The sequence below is a fragment of the Tupaia chinensis genome, unplaced genomic scaffold, assembly GCF_000334495.1.
Source record: "Tupaia chinensis unplaced genomic scaffold, TupChi_1.0 Scaffold143797_1, whole genome shotgun sequence".
Taxonomy (NCBI): Eukaryota; Metazoa; Chordata; class Mammalia; order Scandentia; family Tupaiidae; genus Tupaia; species Tupaia belangeri.
In genome coordinates, this window is record NW_006203647.1 from 109,266 (window position 1) to 123,073 (window position 13,808).

The 13,808-nt window shown below is 40.6% G+C and overlaps 1 protein-coding gene across 1 annotated transcript in view; it reads right to left on the minus strand.

Moving 5' to 3' along the window:
- LOC102496389 (attractin-like protein 1) overlaps positions 1-13,808 on the minus strand; it is an 84,562-nt gene that overhangs the window by 70,454 nt on the left and 300 nt on the right. Inside the window, exon 2 of the mRNA XM_027766974.1 lies at positions 13,556-13,806. Within this exon, the coding sequence (XP_027622775.1) occupies positions 13,556-13,806 (251 nt within the window). The remainder of the gene's footprint in view (positions 1-13,555; positions 13,807-13,808) is intronic.

Consider the following 13,808-nt stretch of genomic DNA (forward strand, 5'->3'; position numbering starts at 1 on the left):
ATCGGAAGAAAGCTAGAGTGGCTATTAATATCAGAGACTTCAAAGACAGAGGGAAATTACACAAAAAGGTTAGTTCACCAGGAATATGTACCATCCTAATTAGATAGATAGATAGATAGATAGATAGATAGATAGATAGATAGATAATATGAGAAGCAATACTTAAGAAAGTATGAGAAGACAGACAAATCTCCATAGTTATAGTTGGAGACCTCACTATTACTCTCATGGTGATCAATGGAACAAAGTGACAGAATATCAATAGGAATATAGAAGACCTGAACAATCCTAGTTCATGACTTGACTTATTATTTCTGTGACAGTCCACTCAACAGTACAATGTACATTCTCCTCAACTACACATATAGTATTCTCCAAAATAACACATTTTACCATATCAAAATATGTGAGAGGCTGTCAAAGCAGTGTTTAGAAGAAAATGTATAGTATTAAGTGGTTTTATCGGAAAGGAAGAAATCACAAGTTAATGACCTAAGCTTTCAACTTATGAAACTACAATATTAAAAGCAAATTAAATCCAAAGAAAGAAGCAATCAATGAAACAGAAAACAAGAGCAAATACATCAATTAAATCAAATGCAATATTTAAAATGATCTTTGAAAAAAATCAGTAACACTGGTAAATGTATAGCCAGAATAAACAAGAAAAATAAATAAACTATTAATGACAGAAGCAGACGGAGGAATATTACCAAAGAAAGATTCTAGCAGAGAAATAAGGAACAACAGGGATACTCTGCAATCCTAGAGCTAGAAGGACCAACAGGCAGGCCCAAGCCATGCCAGTGCATAAGCTTATTAGCAGGGACATCCCCACAGCTGGCCGAGAAAGGGCTCTCTGGCCTTTAATAACCAATACCTGGTTCCTGCAATCACAGAGAAAGAAGGAGCAATAGGGAGATCCTACAACCCCAGAGATAGAAGTGGTCTGTCTCCTTACGTTCTATCAGCTCAACCTCTAACCACACTGGCAGCAGTTAGGTTTAGATATGCAAAAATCAAACAACTGAAAATAGGAGGCTCTGGAGGAATTCTTTCCCCATAACTACCACAGCAGTAAAAAGAGAAAAATATACCCTCTGAAAACCTGAACCCAAATCTCCTACTGTGGATTCCACACTCCTAGCCACAGCAGAGGGGAGAAATTGGCACGGAGCTTATGCATATAATAGAGAAGTGCAGGAGCACACAGCTACAGAAACATACTCCAAAGAAGTAGGGAGTGCTGAGTATACCACCAGATAACTAAAAAATCAAAGCAAAGCCCTGAGAAATAGGAGAAAATCAGGAAATACCTCCCCCTCAAAACATCACAACTCCCGCCAGCAATGGATAAAACACAAGAGATTGCAGAAATGTCAGAAAAAGAATTTAGAATATTCATGGTAACAATACTTAGTAAAATGCAAGAAAAAACAGAAAGCCAATTCCAGAAGATGAGAAAATTCTTCCATGACTTAAAGGAGAAACTCTAAACAGATAGACACACTGCAAAAGAATCAAATAGAATTTCTGGAGTTAAGAATACAATGTAGGAAGTCAAAATCTCCCTCAAAAGGATCAAAAGCAGATTAGACCATACAAAAGAAAGAATCTCTGACCTTGAAGACAAACCCTCTGATTTAGTCCAAGTAACCAAAAAGAATAGAAGAATAACCATTAAAAATAAGGACAAGGGCCAGCAGGTGGCATAATGGTTAAGGTGATGGACTCCCACATCGCAGACAACAGTTCTAGTCTCAGACCCAGAGGCTTAAAACTCACCCCAGGCATGTGTGTGAACATGTTCAAAATCCCAAGAAGAAAACAGAGAAAGGACTACAGCATGGTTGTCCTCCCTGGAGGGATGATTTCTCACTTCTGTCTCTCCATTACTCTCTGTCTCTCCACCAAGCATACATATCCTTATAGCAAAACTCTCTAACAACAACAACAAAAAGACATTATACAGGAAATCCTGGACACCATTCAATGGCCAAATATCCACATAACACATATTCTAGAAGGTAAAGAGACAGATAAAAATATAGAATACATCTTTTATAATACATTAACTAAAAACTTTCCAAATTTAGAGGCTTGCAGACATCCAAATCCAGAAGATACAAAGGACACAAAACAGGTAAAATACAAGAAGAAACATTCCAAGGAATATCACAGCCAAATTGGTAAAAATCAAGGACAAAGACAAAATTCTAAAAATGGCAAGAGAGAAATACCATGTTACTTACAAAGGTCACCCCATTAGATGAACATTGGATCTATCAGCTGAAACAATAGCAGGCAAAGAAAAAATGGGAAGACATATTTAAAACTCTTCAAGCAATTTCAGCTAAAAGTATTATACCAGCCATGATTATCTTTTAAATAGGAAAGAGAATAAAATCATTTCCAGAGAAACAAACACTGAAAAGAATTCATCAAGACAAAACTGGCTCTTCAGGATATAATTACAATAACCAAAGAGAAGGGGGAAAATAAAGAAAGATTACAGACTGCTTAATCAGTCCTGAATTCCTGTAATAAACTCCCCTTGGTCACAATATATTAGGCTTTTTATATATCGCTGGATTTGCTAATATTTTGTTGAAAATTTGTGTCTCTGTGTTCAGAAGAGCTACTGCTCTTCTCTTATAGTATCTTTGGTTCTTTTATCACAGTAATGCTAAGAAAATTAGTTAGGAGGGACCAGCAGATGGCATAGAAGTTACACCACTGGACTCCCAAATGGCCGACCACAGTTTGAGTCATAGACCCAGTGGCTTCGAAATCACACAGGATGCATGTGCATATATGTCCAATGTCCCAAGAGGAGAATGGAGGAGAAGAGACTGCAGCATGTCCATCCCCCCAGGGGAGTGATTTCTCACTTCCTTCTCATTGTCTGTCTGTCTCTCTTTAGCAAGCACATATGTCCTAAGGCAAAAACCTCTTAGGGAAAAAAGCAAAAAAAAAGAGAGTTAGGAAGTGTTTCTTCTTATTCTGTCTTCTGGAAGCATTTATGTAGAGTTGATATTACTTCTTTCTTAAAATTTTGGTTAAATTCACCAGTGATGCCACTTGCCCTGGGAATTCTCTTTGTGGAAAACTTTGCAACAATATCTTGCTCACTGTAATGGAGGTTGTAGCCAGTGAAATAAAGTAAGAACAAGAAACAAGACACATCTAGATTGCAAAGAAAGGGGTAAAGGTATCTTTATTTGTAGACAATATAGTCACTTATGTAGAAAAACAAAGAATCTACTACAATGTACAAGTAGGTTTAGTAAGGTTGCTGGATATAAGATCAATATACAAATATCAATTTTATTTCTATATTAATTTTCCCCAAAACTGGCATATTGGTTTAGCACAATATCAAACTAAATCCCAGCAGTCTTTCTGTAAAAATTGCCAGGCCCATGGCATGGCAGTTAATGCGGCTAGATCCCTTATGGCCGACAGTGTAGTTCAAGTCACAGACCTGGCGGCTTGAGAAATGTGTCAAGCACACAGGTGTGGATGCCCAAACTCCCGAAAGGAGAGAGAAATGGAGAAGAGGGGATTGCAACATGACTGGTTCCCCTGGAGAGTGTTTTCTTACTCTTTCTCTCTCTCTCTCTGTCTCTCTTGTCTCTATCGCTGTCTCCAGCAAGCACACATGCCCTCTGGCAAGAAAAAAAGGAAAGAAGAATTCATATGAATTCTTAAATTCATATGAACTACCAAAGACCTAGAATAACCAAAAGAAACTTAAAAAGTTGAAAGACTACACTCTGAATTCAAGGTTTACAAAGCTAAGGTAATCAGACATTCTGACATACAAAGATGCAAATCAACAAAACAATAGAGCAGAGAAATAGACAAATATATGAGCGAATGGTTTCAACACAGGTGCAAAGTCATCTTAGCAAAGAAAGAATAGTCTTTTCAACAAAAGGTGCTGGAACAACTGAAATGTGAAATAAATACCCAACAAAAATGAATTTAGATTCATACCTTCCATCACAAACAGCAACTGACTCAAAATTGACCATAAACCTAAATGTAAAATCCAAAATTATAAACTGAAATTGATCAAATTTTAAAATTCTATTCTTTGGGCAGGACCCAAAGCACAGTGGTTAGGCACTATCCACTGGGAGCCAGATGACAATAGTTGACCACAGATGGAATCCTGGCCCTGGCAGCTTAAAAATCTCACCAAGCACATGAATATATGTGCTCAAAATCATAAAGGAGGGAACCAGCAGTTAGCGTAATGGCTATGTCGCTGGACTCCCACATAGTCGACCGCAGTTCGCGTCCTGGACCCGGTGGCTTCAAACTCACGCCGGGCGCGTGTGTGTGTGTGCCCAAGATCCCAAGAGGAGAATGGAGGAGAAGGGATTGCGGCGTGACCATCCCCCCGGGGGGTGATTTCTCGCTTTCTATCTCTATGTCTCTCTCTGTCTGTCTGGCGAGCGCACACGCCCTATAGTGAAAAAAAACCTCTCCAAAAAAAAAAAAAAAATCATAAAGGAGTGAAGGATAAAGGATTGTAGCACAACCATGTCTCTCTCTCACAAGTGCATATACCTTCTGGCATTAAAAACAAACAAAAAAATTCTCTTCTTTGAACACTGTTTAAGAGAATGGAAATCTGGGACCAGCAGATGGCATAATGATTACACTGATGGACTCCCATGTAGTTGTCCCTGGTTCAAGTCTTGGACCCAGCAGCTTAAAACTCATGCTGGGCACACATGCACACATGCCCAAAATCCTGCAAGGAGAATGGAAGAGAAGAGATTGTGGTGTGGCCATCCCCCATGGGGGGTGATTCCTTGATTTCTGTCTCTCTGGCAAGTGTATGTCCCCTATAGCAAATATCTCTCTCAAAAGAAAAAGAATGGAAACACAAGCCATAGCCTGGCAGAAAATATCTACAAATGACATATATGATAATGAACTATAATCCATGAAATGTAAATAAAAAATACTTTTTAAAAAATGCCAGCGGACACATGTGCTCACTAGAGAGAGTCAGAGAAAGAGGGAAAGTAAGAAAGCATGCCCTCAGAGGGGCGTGGTCATGCTGCAATCCCTTCTCCATTTCTCCATCCTAGTGTGACTTGGGGCAGGCACACACACCCAACATGGTTTTTTTGGTTTTCATTGTTTTGGTTTTTTTTTAAATAATTATTTATTTATTTATTCATTCATTCATTTATTTCTTAATTTGGCCAGAGAGAGACAGAGGGTGAGAGTGAGAGAGAAAGGAAGTGAGAAAGCAAGCCAGCAGATTGCTTTCTTGAACCCTGGTTGGCCACGTGGGAGTGTCCAGCGCCTTAACCACCACACCACCTGCTGGTCCCACACCCAACATGTTAAGCCAAAAGATCTGGGTCTCAAACTATATGGCCACCCATATGGGATCCGGTTCCTTAACTACTAGGCCACAAGCTGGCCTGGAAGAAAATAAATAAATAAATAAGGTTTTTGCCGTAAGGTACATGTGCTCATTGGAGAGGAAAGAGACAGAGTGAGAGAAAATGGAAAATCACCCCTAAGGGAGGATGGCCATGCTGCAATCCTTTCTCCTCCACTCTCCTCCTGGGACTTTGGGCATGCACAGAAACACACCCGGCATGAGTTTCAAGCCGCCTGGTCTGGGACTCAAACCACAGTTGATCATTTGAGAATACAGCATCTTAATCACCACACCACCAACAGGCCCTCCAAAATTTATTTTAAGGTACAAAGTATTTGAACAGACCCCTTACTAAAGAAATTATACAGATAGCAAGTTAAGTACGTGACAAGATGCTCAACATCATTAGTCATTAGGGAAATGCAAATTAAAACCCAATGAGGGGCCAGCAAGTATAGTGGTGGTTAAGGCGCTAGACTATCATACGATTCACCATGGTTTGAGTCCTGGATCTGGTGGCTTAAAAAAATCACACCAGACACATGGGCAAACATGCCCAATGTCCCAAAAGGAGAAAGAAGAGACTGAGGTGTGGCTATCTTCCTAGAGAGTGGTTTCTCACTTTCCGTTTCTCTGTATCTCTCTCTCTCTCTCCAGCAAGCGCACATATGCTATGGCAAAATAAATAAATAATTAAATCTTGAAAAAAATTGCTACCCCAAACAAAGGGGGGGTGGGGGGGGACAGTAGAGAGTGTAATGGTTACATCCCTAGACTCTCACATAGTCAACTGTGGTTCAAGTTCTGAACCCAGCAGCTTAAAATTCATGCCAGGCATGTGTGCGTGCATGCCCAAAATCCTGAGAAGAGAGGGACTAGCAGTTTATATAATGGCTATGTTGCTGGACTCCCACAGAGACAACTGCGGTTTAAGTCCCGGACCGAGTGGCTTCAACTCACACTGGGCATGTGTGCCTTTGTGCATGCATGCCTAAGATCCCGAGAGGAGAATGGAGGAGAAGGGATTGCAGCGTGGCCATCTCCAGGGGTGGGGGGTGTGATTTCTCGCTTTCTGTCTCTCTGTCTCTCTGTCTTTCTGGCAAGCACATGCACCCTATAGCAAAACCTCTCCAGAAAAAAAAAAAAAAAAAAAAATCCTGAGAAGAAAATGGAGGAGAAGGAATTGCAATGTGGTCATCCCCCTGAGGGGTGTGACTTATCTTTCTCTCTCTCTCTCTGTCTCTCTGGCAAGTGCATTCGCCCTACAGCAAAAATTTCTCTAAAATAAATAAAAATAAAAACTGAGAGAGGCCAGCAGGTGGCATAGCAGTTAAAGTGCTAGACTCCCACTGACCTACCACAGTTCAAGTCCCAGATTCAGCAGTTTGAAAATGGTGCCAGGCAAGTATGCATGCATTCCCCAAATTCCTAGAGCTGAATGGAGGAAAAGGGACTGCAGTGTGGTCAGCCCCTCTGGGGCTGACTTCTCACTTTCCCTCTTATTAACTCTCTCTGTCTTTATTGGTGGAATATACTGTTGGTGGGAATATAATGATAAAACTATTTTGAAAAACAGCTGACCGTTCCTTAGAAAGTCAAACATGATTTACTACATCATCTAGTCATTCCACTCTTCAGTATTTCCCCAAGAGGAGCAAAGCATTTGTCCACACGAAGCCTTCTACATTAGTAGCTTTAAAATAAATAGACAAAAACCGTAAACAACTTAAACACGCATCATCAGATGAACGGATAAACACACTGTAGTACATCTATACACTGGAACACTATTCAGCAATTAAAAGAAATAAATTACTGATACATAATTAATAAATCTCTAATTAAATATGCTATGAGAAAAGCCAGGCACAAAGAACCACATAATATATGATTCCGCTTACATGAAACTCTAGAAAATACCAACAAATTTATAACGTGGGAAAGCAGATGAATAGTTGCTCGGCGACAAGGACAGGGAGAAGAGATGACCAAGGGGCTCACAAAAGCTTTGGGGTGAGATTGCTACATTTATGATCTTGACTGTCTTGATCATTTCAAAGTACATACACTGACAAAATTGATATAAGTGTAGATTTTAAATAAATTGTATATTTAAAATTCTACAGTTTATATGAATTATACCTCAATAAAGCTCTTAAAAATCATTTAAAGAAAAAAATGAGTATAGTGTAATTAAATACTTCATTTTGGAAGTACTCAGAACAGAGTGCTATAAGATATTAATATAATAAGAGCAACCTAGTCTGAGGAGTCAGAAAAGCCTCCTTTAGAATCTTAGTATAAAAGCTGAGAAGGATGATCAGTAATTATCAAAGCAAAAACCAGATAGGAAAGAGGGTTTAAAGAAATAACAGTGTGCGTGTGAAATGTCCTGAGGCCAAAAGGAATGTGGTATTTTCACACAACTTTAAAAGCCCAGTGAAGAAGAAAGGAGGAAAGAGTCTAATCTGCCTAAAGAGCCAACTCATGCGGACATGTGTTCTTAAAAACCATGTGACTACAGAAACTTATCATTTAGGATCTTACCCAAACTCAATATAAATTATTTTAAATTTCTATTGTATGATTATATATTTTAATAATGTGAAAAGAACCTATGAATATAAATGATCCATTAAAATTCTATTATACTTTGCATTGGGCCAGCAGGTGGCACAGTGATTAAGGTGCTGGATTTTCATATGGCTGTCTGTGGTTCAAGTCCTAAACCTGATGGCTTACTTTCACTTTCCCTTTCTGTCTCTGGTCAAATTTTAAAATGATAATAAATAAAATCAAATAAATAATTCTTTTAAAAAATTCTACTCTGAAGTAAAGACCTAACATTCAATTTAACTTTTATAATTATTGGTTGTGTCCCTACAATTAATAGAAAGGACTCTGTATATACAGAATTTATGCATAGATATGTTTTAATATATTTAAATATATAATTTACAAATATATGTGTATAATATGTATACACACACACTTTTTTATGTTAGCTTAGGGTAAATGACTGTACATTTAATTCTGTCCCCCCCCTTTTTGAATAATAAAACCTAAAAAAAAGAAAAACAATTCCTGATATTACATTTTTCCCTTGATGTCACTAGAAATAGAATACTTACATTCTAAATGTGTGAAATTCAGTATCTAAGTTTGACTACCCTGAGGTTAAAAAAAGAAATCTATAGGAGACAGCAGGTAGTCTAGTAGTTAAGACTCTGGATTCCCACCATGGTTCAAGTCCCAAACCTGGCAGCTTGAAACGCCAGGAGTGTATGCATGGATATCCAAAATCCTGAGGAGAATGGAGAAGAAGGAATTGCAGCATATCTCTAACTCTCTGGCACGCACATGCACCCTGTAACAAAAGTCTCTAAAAAAATTACCTAGAAACATTAAGATTTAATAGATGATTGGGGAAAAAAAAATCAATAAACATGTTTATAATAAATTTATATTTATAAATAATTAACAATATAGTAAGATACTTTCTAATCTCAGAGTATTAATTTAGGTTATATCGTTTACCTAAGAGAAACTAAAAGTCAAAGGTTCCAAAGTCACATTAGCAAGAAAATGTCCAAGTTTGAGCACAAAATATGAATTTATATAAATACAAATCTCAACTACCCTACAAAAATAATTCTAAAAAAATAGTTTCTAAAAGAATGTAATTCATTTATACTGATTATAGAAAAATGGTTTCTGGGACCAGCAGTTAGCGTAATGGCTATGTCGCTGGACTCCCATGTAGTCAACTGAGGTTCACATCCTGGACCCGGTGGCTTAAAACTCACACCGGGCACGTGTGCATGCGTGCCCAAGATCCCAAGAGGAGAACGGAGGAGAAGGGATTGCGGCATGGCCATCACCCATGGGTGGTGATTCTCGCTTTTTGTCTCTCTGTCTCTCTCTGTCTGTCTGGTGAACACATGTGCACTACAGCAAAAACCTTCCAAAAGAAAAAAAGAAAAAGAAAAATGGTTTCTAGTCTAATACTATACTAGCTACTCAATTATAATTCAAATTAGTCTATTATACCCTTTGTTTTTATATTTCAAATTATGCTTACAACATCTTCAGTCCTAAGCCCTTTAGTCTAGCTGCAGCAAAGCTCTGTGTTTGTTTTGTTACCTGTGTGAGGGATGGTTTATTATTCTGAGTGTTTTATTCTTTTCAGATGGAAACAGAACACTAAAATCAATACTAAGAGAATTGAAGTATGACTTTTGATGCCATATTTACTTCTGCATTTCTTCGCCCAACTATCAATCTTCCATTCTAAAGAAGCATTTGAAGAATACTTTTTATTCTCTAGTGAAACCCCTATAACAGAAAAAAAGCTAAGTTACCATGGAGCCAACCAATTAATTTTGACACCTGCTTACCAAGATTGATCAATCTTTTTTGATGTCTGTTTGTAAGGTTGCTGTTCTTCAGTTTAGTAAAAGATTTTCAAGATAATTAGTGAAGTGAGAATTTCTAGTTCAAGTCTTTCCCCCTGTGTTATTACTTCAAATGCCAGATGAAACAAGCCACCATCTTCAAATAAACCTTTCACAGCTAAGCATATAATTTACCAGGAAGATTTTTCTTCTAAATCTGATTCTTCTCTTTAACATTAACTACTATATTTTCTTTACCCCAGGAGTATACATAAAAAACAGAGCATTGTACCAATTATATTTACTCTAATTAATAGTTTCTATTCCACAGAGAAATGAGAAGGCATTTATCAATAGAACACAATAAATCATGGGAAATAGCTACCAAGGAAATAATGACTATTCAATGATTAGTTCAAGGTTTACTATTATTTATATCTATATTTTAAAATACATTCTTTTTTTACTCACTAATGCATTTTGTTATGAACATCATTGCTCAATGTTATTTAAGCTAGTTTTAACTTGATCTGTGATCTTTCTGACTAACTGGGACAACATCTGCTAGTGAGGTCACAGGCTGCTGATCCAGATGATTAACAAGGTCCACTACTATAAAATGTAGATACGAGCTTCTCAGTACTGCAACAATTTTAGTCCTTTGTAAAGAAAGGGAACAAATCCACCTACACAAAGGCAATATCCTTAAATTATATATGAATCAAGCAATCTTTGTACTGATGTATAAAAAGATGTAAAAAAAAAAATGCATGTTGTTGTTTTCACATTTGGTTGTCAGTGTATGGTCAAAATTCTGTCTTGCTAGGTAAAGAGGCTAGTTGCTACTGTCATAACAAGATTTTAAGAAAAATTAAGTTTCAAAAAAGGGCCCTACCAAATACAATTCAGTAAGATTTCATCTTAAAATTATTCTTAAAGTTTTAATTAAAAAAAAAAACTATGGTACTATTACTAATTTGTAAAAGTGCAAAACTTGGAAATATTTCAACTCATTGCTACAAACGAATTTCATAAAACTTAACTGGGATTTCACTTCCAAAAGCCTGCTAAAAACTCATTTAAATTGTACATTCTACCTAAAATTTAAAAGTGCTACTTAAGGGACCAGCAGTTGGCGTAATGGCTGTGTCACTGGACTCCCATGTAGTAGACCGTGGGCTTCGAGTCCCCAATCCAGTAGCTTAAACTCAGCAGTTGGCATAATGGCTATATCGCTGGATTCCCAGGTAGTAGACCGTGGTTCGAGTCCTGGACCGGGTAGCTTAAACTCATGCTGGGCACATGTACATGTGTGCCCAAGATCCCGAGAGGAGAAGGGATTGCAGCGTAGCCAACCCCCCTGGGAAGTGAATTCTCGCTTTCTGTCTCTCTGTCCCTCTCTGTCTTTCTAGCAAGCGCACTCACCCTACAGCAAAAAACTCTATTAAAAAAAAAAAAAGGGTTATTTAAGAAAACCCACATTCTTACACTGAGGGTTTTTTTTAAAGAATTATTTAATCCATTTTTCATTTATTTTAATTTGACCAGAGAGAGACAGAGAAGGGAAGGGAGAATGCAAGCCACCAGGCCTGGGACTCGAACACTAGTCGGCCATGTGGGATGGTCCAATGCCTTAACCACCACACCACCTGCTGGTCCCTCTTACACTTAATTTTAAGCAGCATTTTTTGTAACAGGTTTTGCCAATTTTAAGCAGCACTTTTTGTAACAGGTTTTGCCATGAGGTATGTGTGCTCACTGGAGAGAGAGACAGAGCCACAGAGGGTAAGTGAGAAATTACACTCAGGGGGATGACGAAGCTGCAACCTCTTCTCCTCAACTCTCCTCCTAGGATCTTGGGCACACATGCACACATGCCCGGTGGGACTGTCAAGCCACCAGCGGGGTCTCAAACCATGATCCCTGATAGGCCATGTGGGAGTCAGGCAACATAACCACCATGCCTTCTGCTGGCTTAAGGGGCAATTTATAAACCAGCAACAGTAAAAAAAAAAAAAAAAAAAAAAAAAAAAATGCAATAAAGGAAGAAACGGGAAAAATGTGCTGTTTAGAACTCCCAGGAAATTGTACTAAATACTGTACATTAATAAGGTAAATCATACTCCTACCTTTACCTTAGAGCCCAAGAGCCCTTTCACTTAGACTTCACTATCATCCTCAAATAAATATTAGTAATCAATATAGTGTGATTTCAGAGCTGCAACCCAAACCCGGCCAGCGACTTTATATTAAGTAGCTAGACAAGTAGGAAGTGGAATTTTTAAATGACTGTTATCTGCAAGTTATCAAAGGCAATCCTAATAGCGTCAACTGATTTGCTGCTCCCCCACACCCACCCGGCTCTTTATATCCAGCAGAAACAGGAATGTAATAAACATCATCCAGTGGAGAAAAGTATCTTTACCTTTATAAAACAAACTCCTTAGCACCTTGGGCTTCAGAAAAACCAGAGATGTTTCCACACAACAGATGACAGTGAATTAACCAGTTAGAAAAAAATCATGGTCTTGACCACATAAAAGTCTTGGTGTTTCATCCTTTGATCTAACCTAAGTCTCCCCTGTATTGCTCAATTCAGAACTGTGGGCAAACTCACCGTAGCATATTCTACCATAGAGCTGGCTGATCTGGACCTCAACTCGACCCTTACTACTCTGTATCCTTGGACAAGTTACTTAAATCCACTGTCCGGATCCCTCAGTAAATCTAGTATAATTTCAGTAAGTCACAGAGTTGTGAGGAACATGGGAAAATCGACATAAAGCGCCTGGGACAACGTTTGGCTCACAGTAAACCCCATCATAAACTCCACTTACTAGGATCACTTGCTAAACTTAACAGCAGCCCCATCAGTGGTCACTTCTAGAGTGAGTCATAGGACGGGGGAAGTGCCAAGTACTAGTAGATCCACCATTCACGGTGAACCTTTACACTTCTGTATCTGAAGTGCTCACAATGCCAACGTCTTTCAGTGAGTTACTTGCATCATTTCTGACTTTAAAATACTGTCCTAACAAAATGGTGTTCAGCACCGTAAAGCGAGCACGAGAATGTTCTTGCTGATCTGGGGATTAGAAGTCGGGGTGGACATCTGGCACCCTTCACTCCACGTCGGTCAGTGCTCCGCGAGGACCCCAGTGTCCCGGGGCGCCCGGGAGCGCCAGGGAGCAGCGCGGCCCGGCTCCCGCCTGCCCCTGCTGAAAGCTGCGGTCCGCACTCGGCCGGGGGGAGCTGAGGCCGAGACCGGGGAGGCCGCGACCGGGGTGGGGCAGGACTGAGGTTCGGGGTCGGAAATGGCACTTACTTGAACCTGCCCTGGCAGTGCTGGCATTGGTCCCCCACCCAGCCCGGGTCGCAGAGGCAGGTGGAGTTGACACAGCGGCCTGAGAAGCAGGAACCAGTCCTCTCGCAGGGCTTGGACTGGGACACCTGCGCGTAGAGCGCCAGGTAGAGGAAGCCATAGCACAGCAGCCAGCTGTTCCCCATCGCACAGCAGCCAGCTGTCCCGTCCAGCAACCAGGACGCGCCCCCACCACCGCTGCCCGCCGGCCGAGTCCTCTACAGCCCAGGGCCCGCCGGCTGCGGAGGACCAGTGCAGCCCGGGCCCCTTGCTCCATCTTCCCCAGCGCCCTGCCCGGTGGGGCTGCGCTCGCGGGCGCGGACAGGGACACTCGGGCGGGGCATTCCGGCCGGAGGAAACCTCGCTGCTGCCGCTGCCGCTCCTCACCGGCGTCTGCCCCAGTCCCGCACCCCGGTCAGGAGGGACACATCCCATCCGCCGTCGCCTCCGCTCAGCTGCCTCCGGTCGCACTCGGACATCGCCGACCAGTGTCCTGACCTTGTCTCCCACGGGCTGACCCCGCAGCCAGGCACCCCGGGCCGGGCAGGGCTGGCGGTGGGGCGCAGGCGGCGCAGGCTGCGCCGGGCGCTCGGGAGAGGACCTGGCCGGGAGGGGGAGGGCGCCCCGCGCGGCCCCGCCT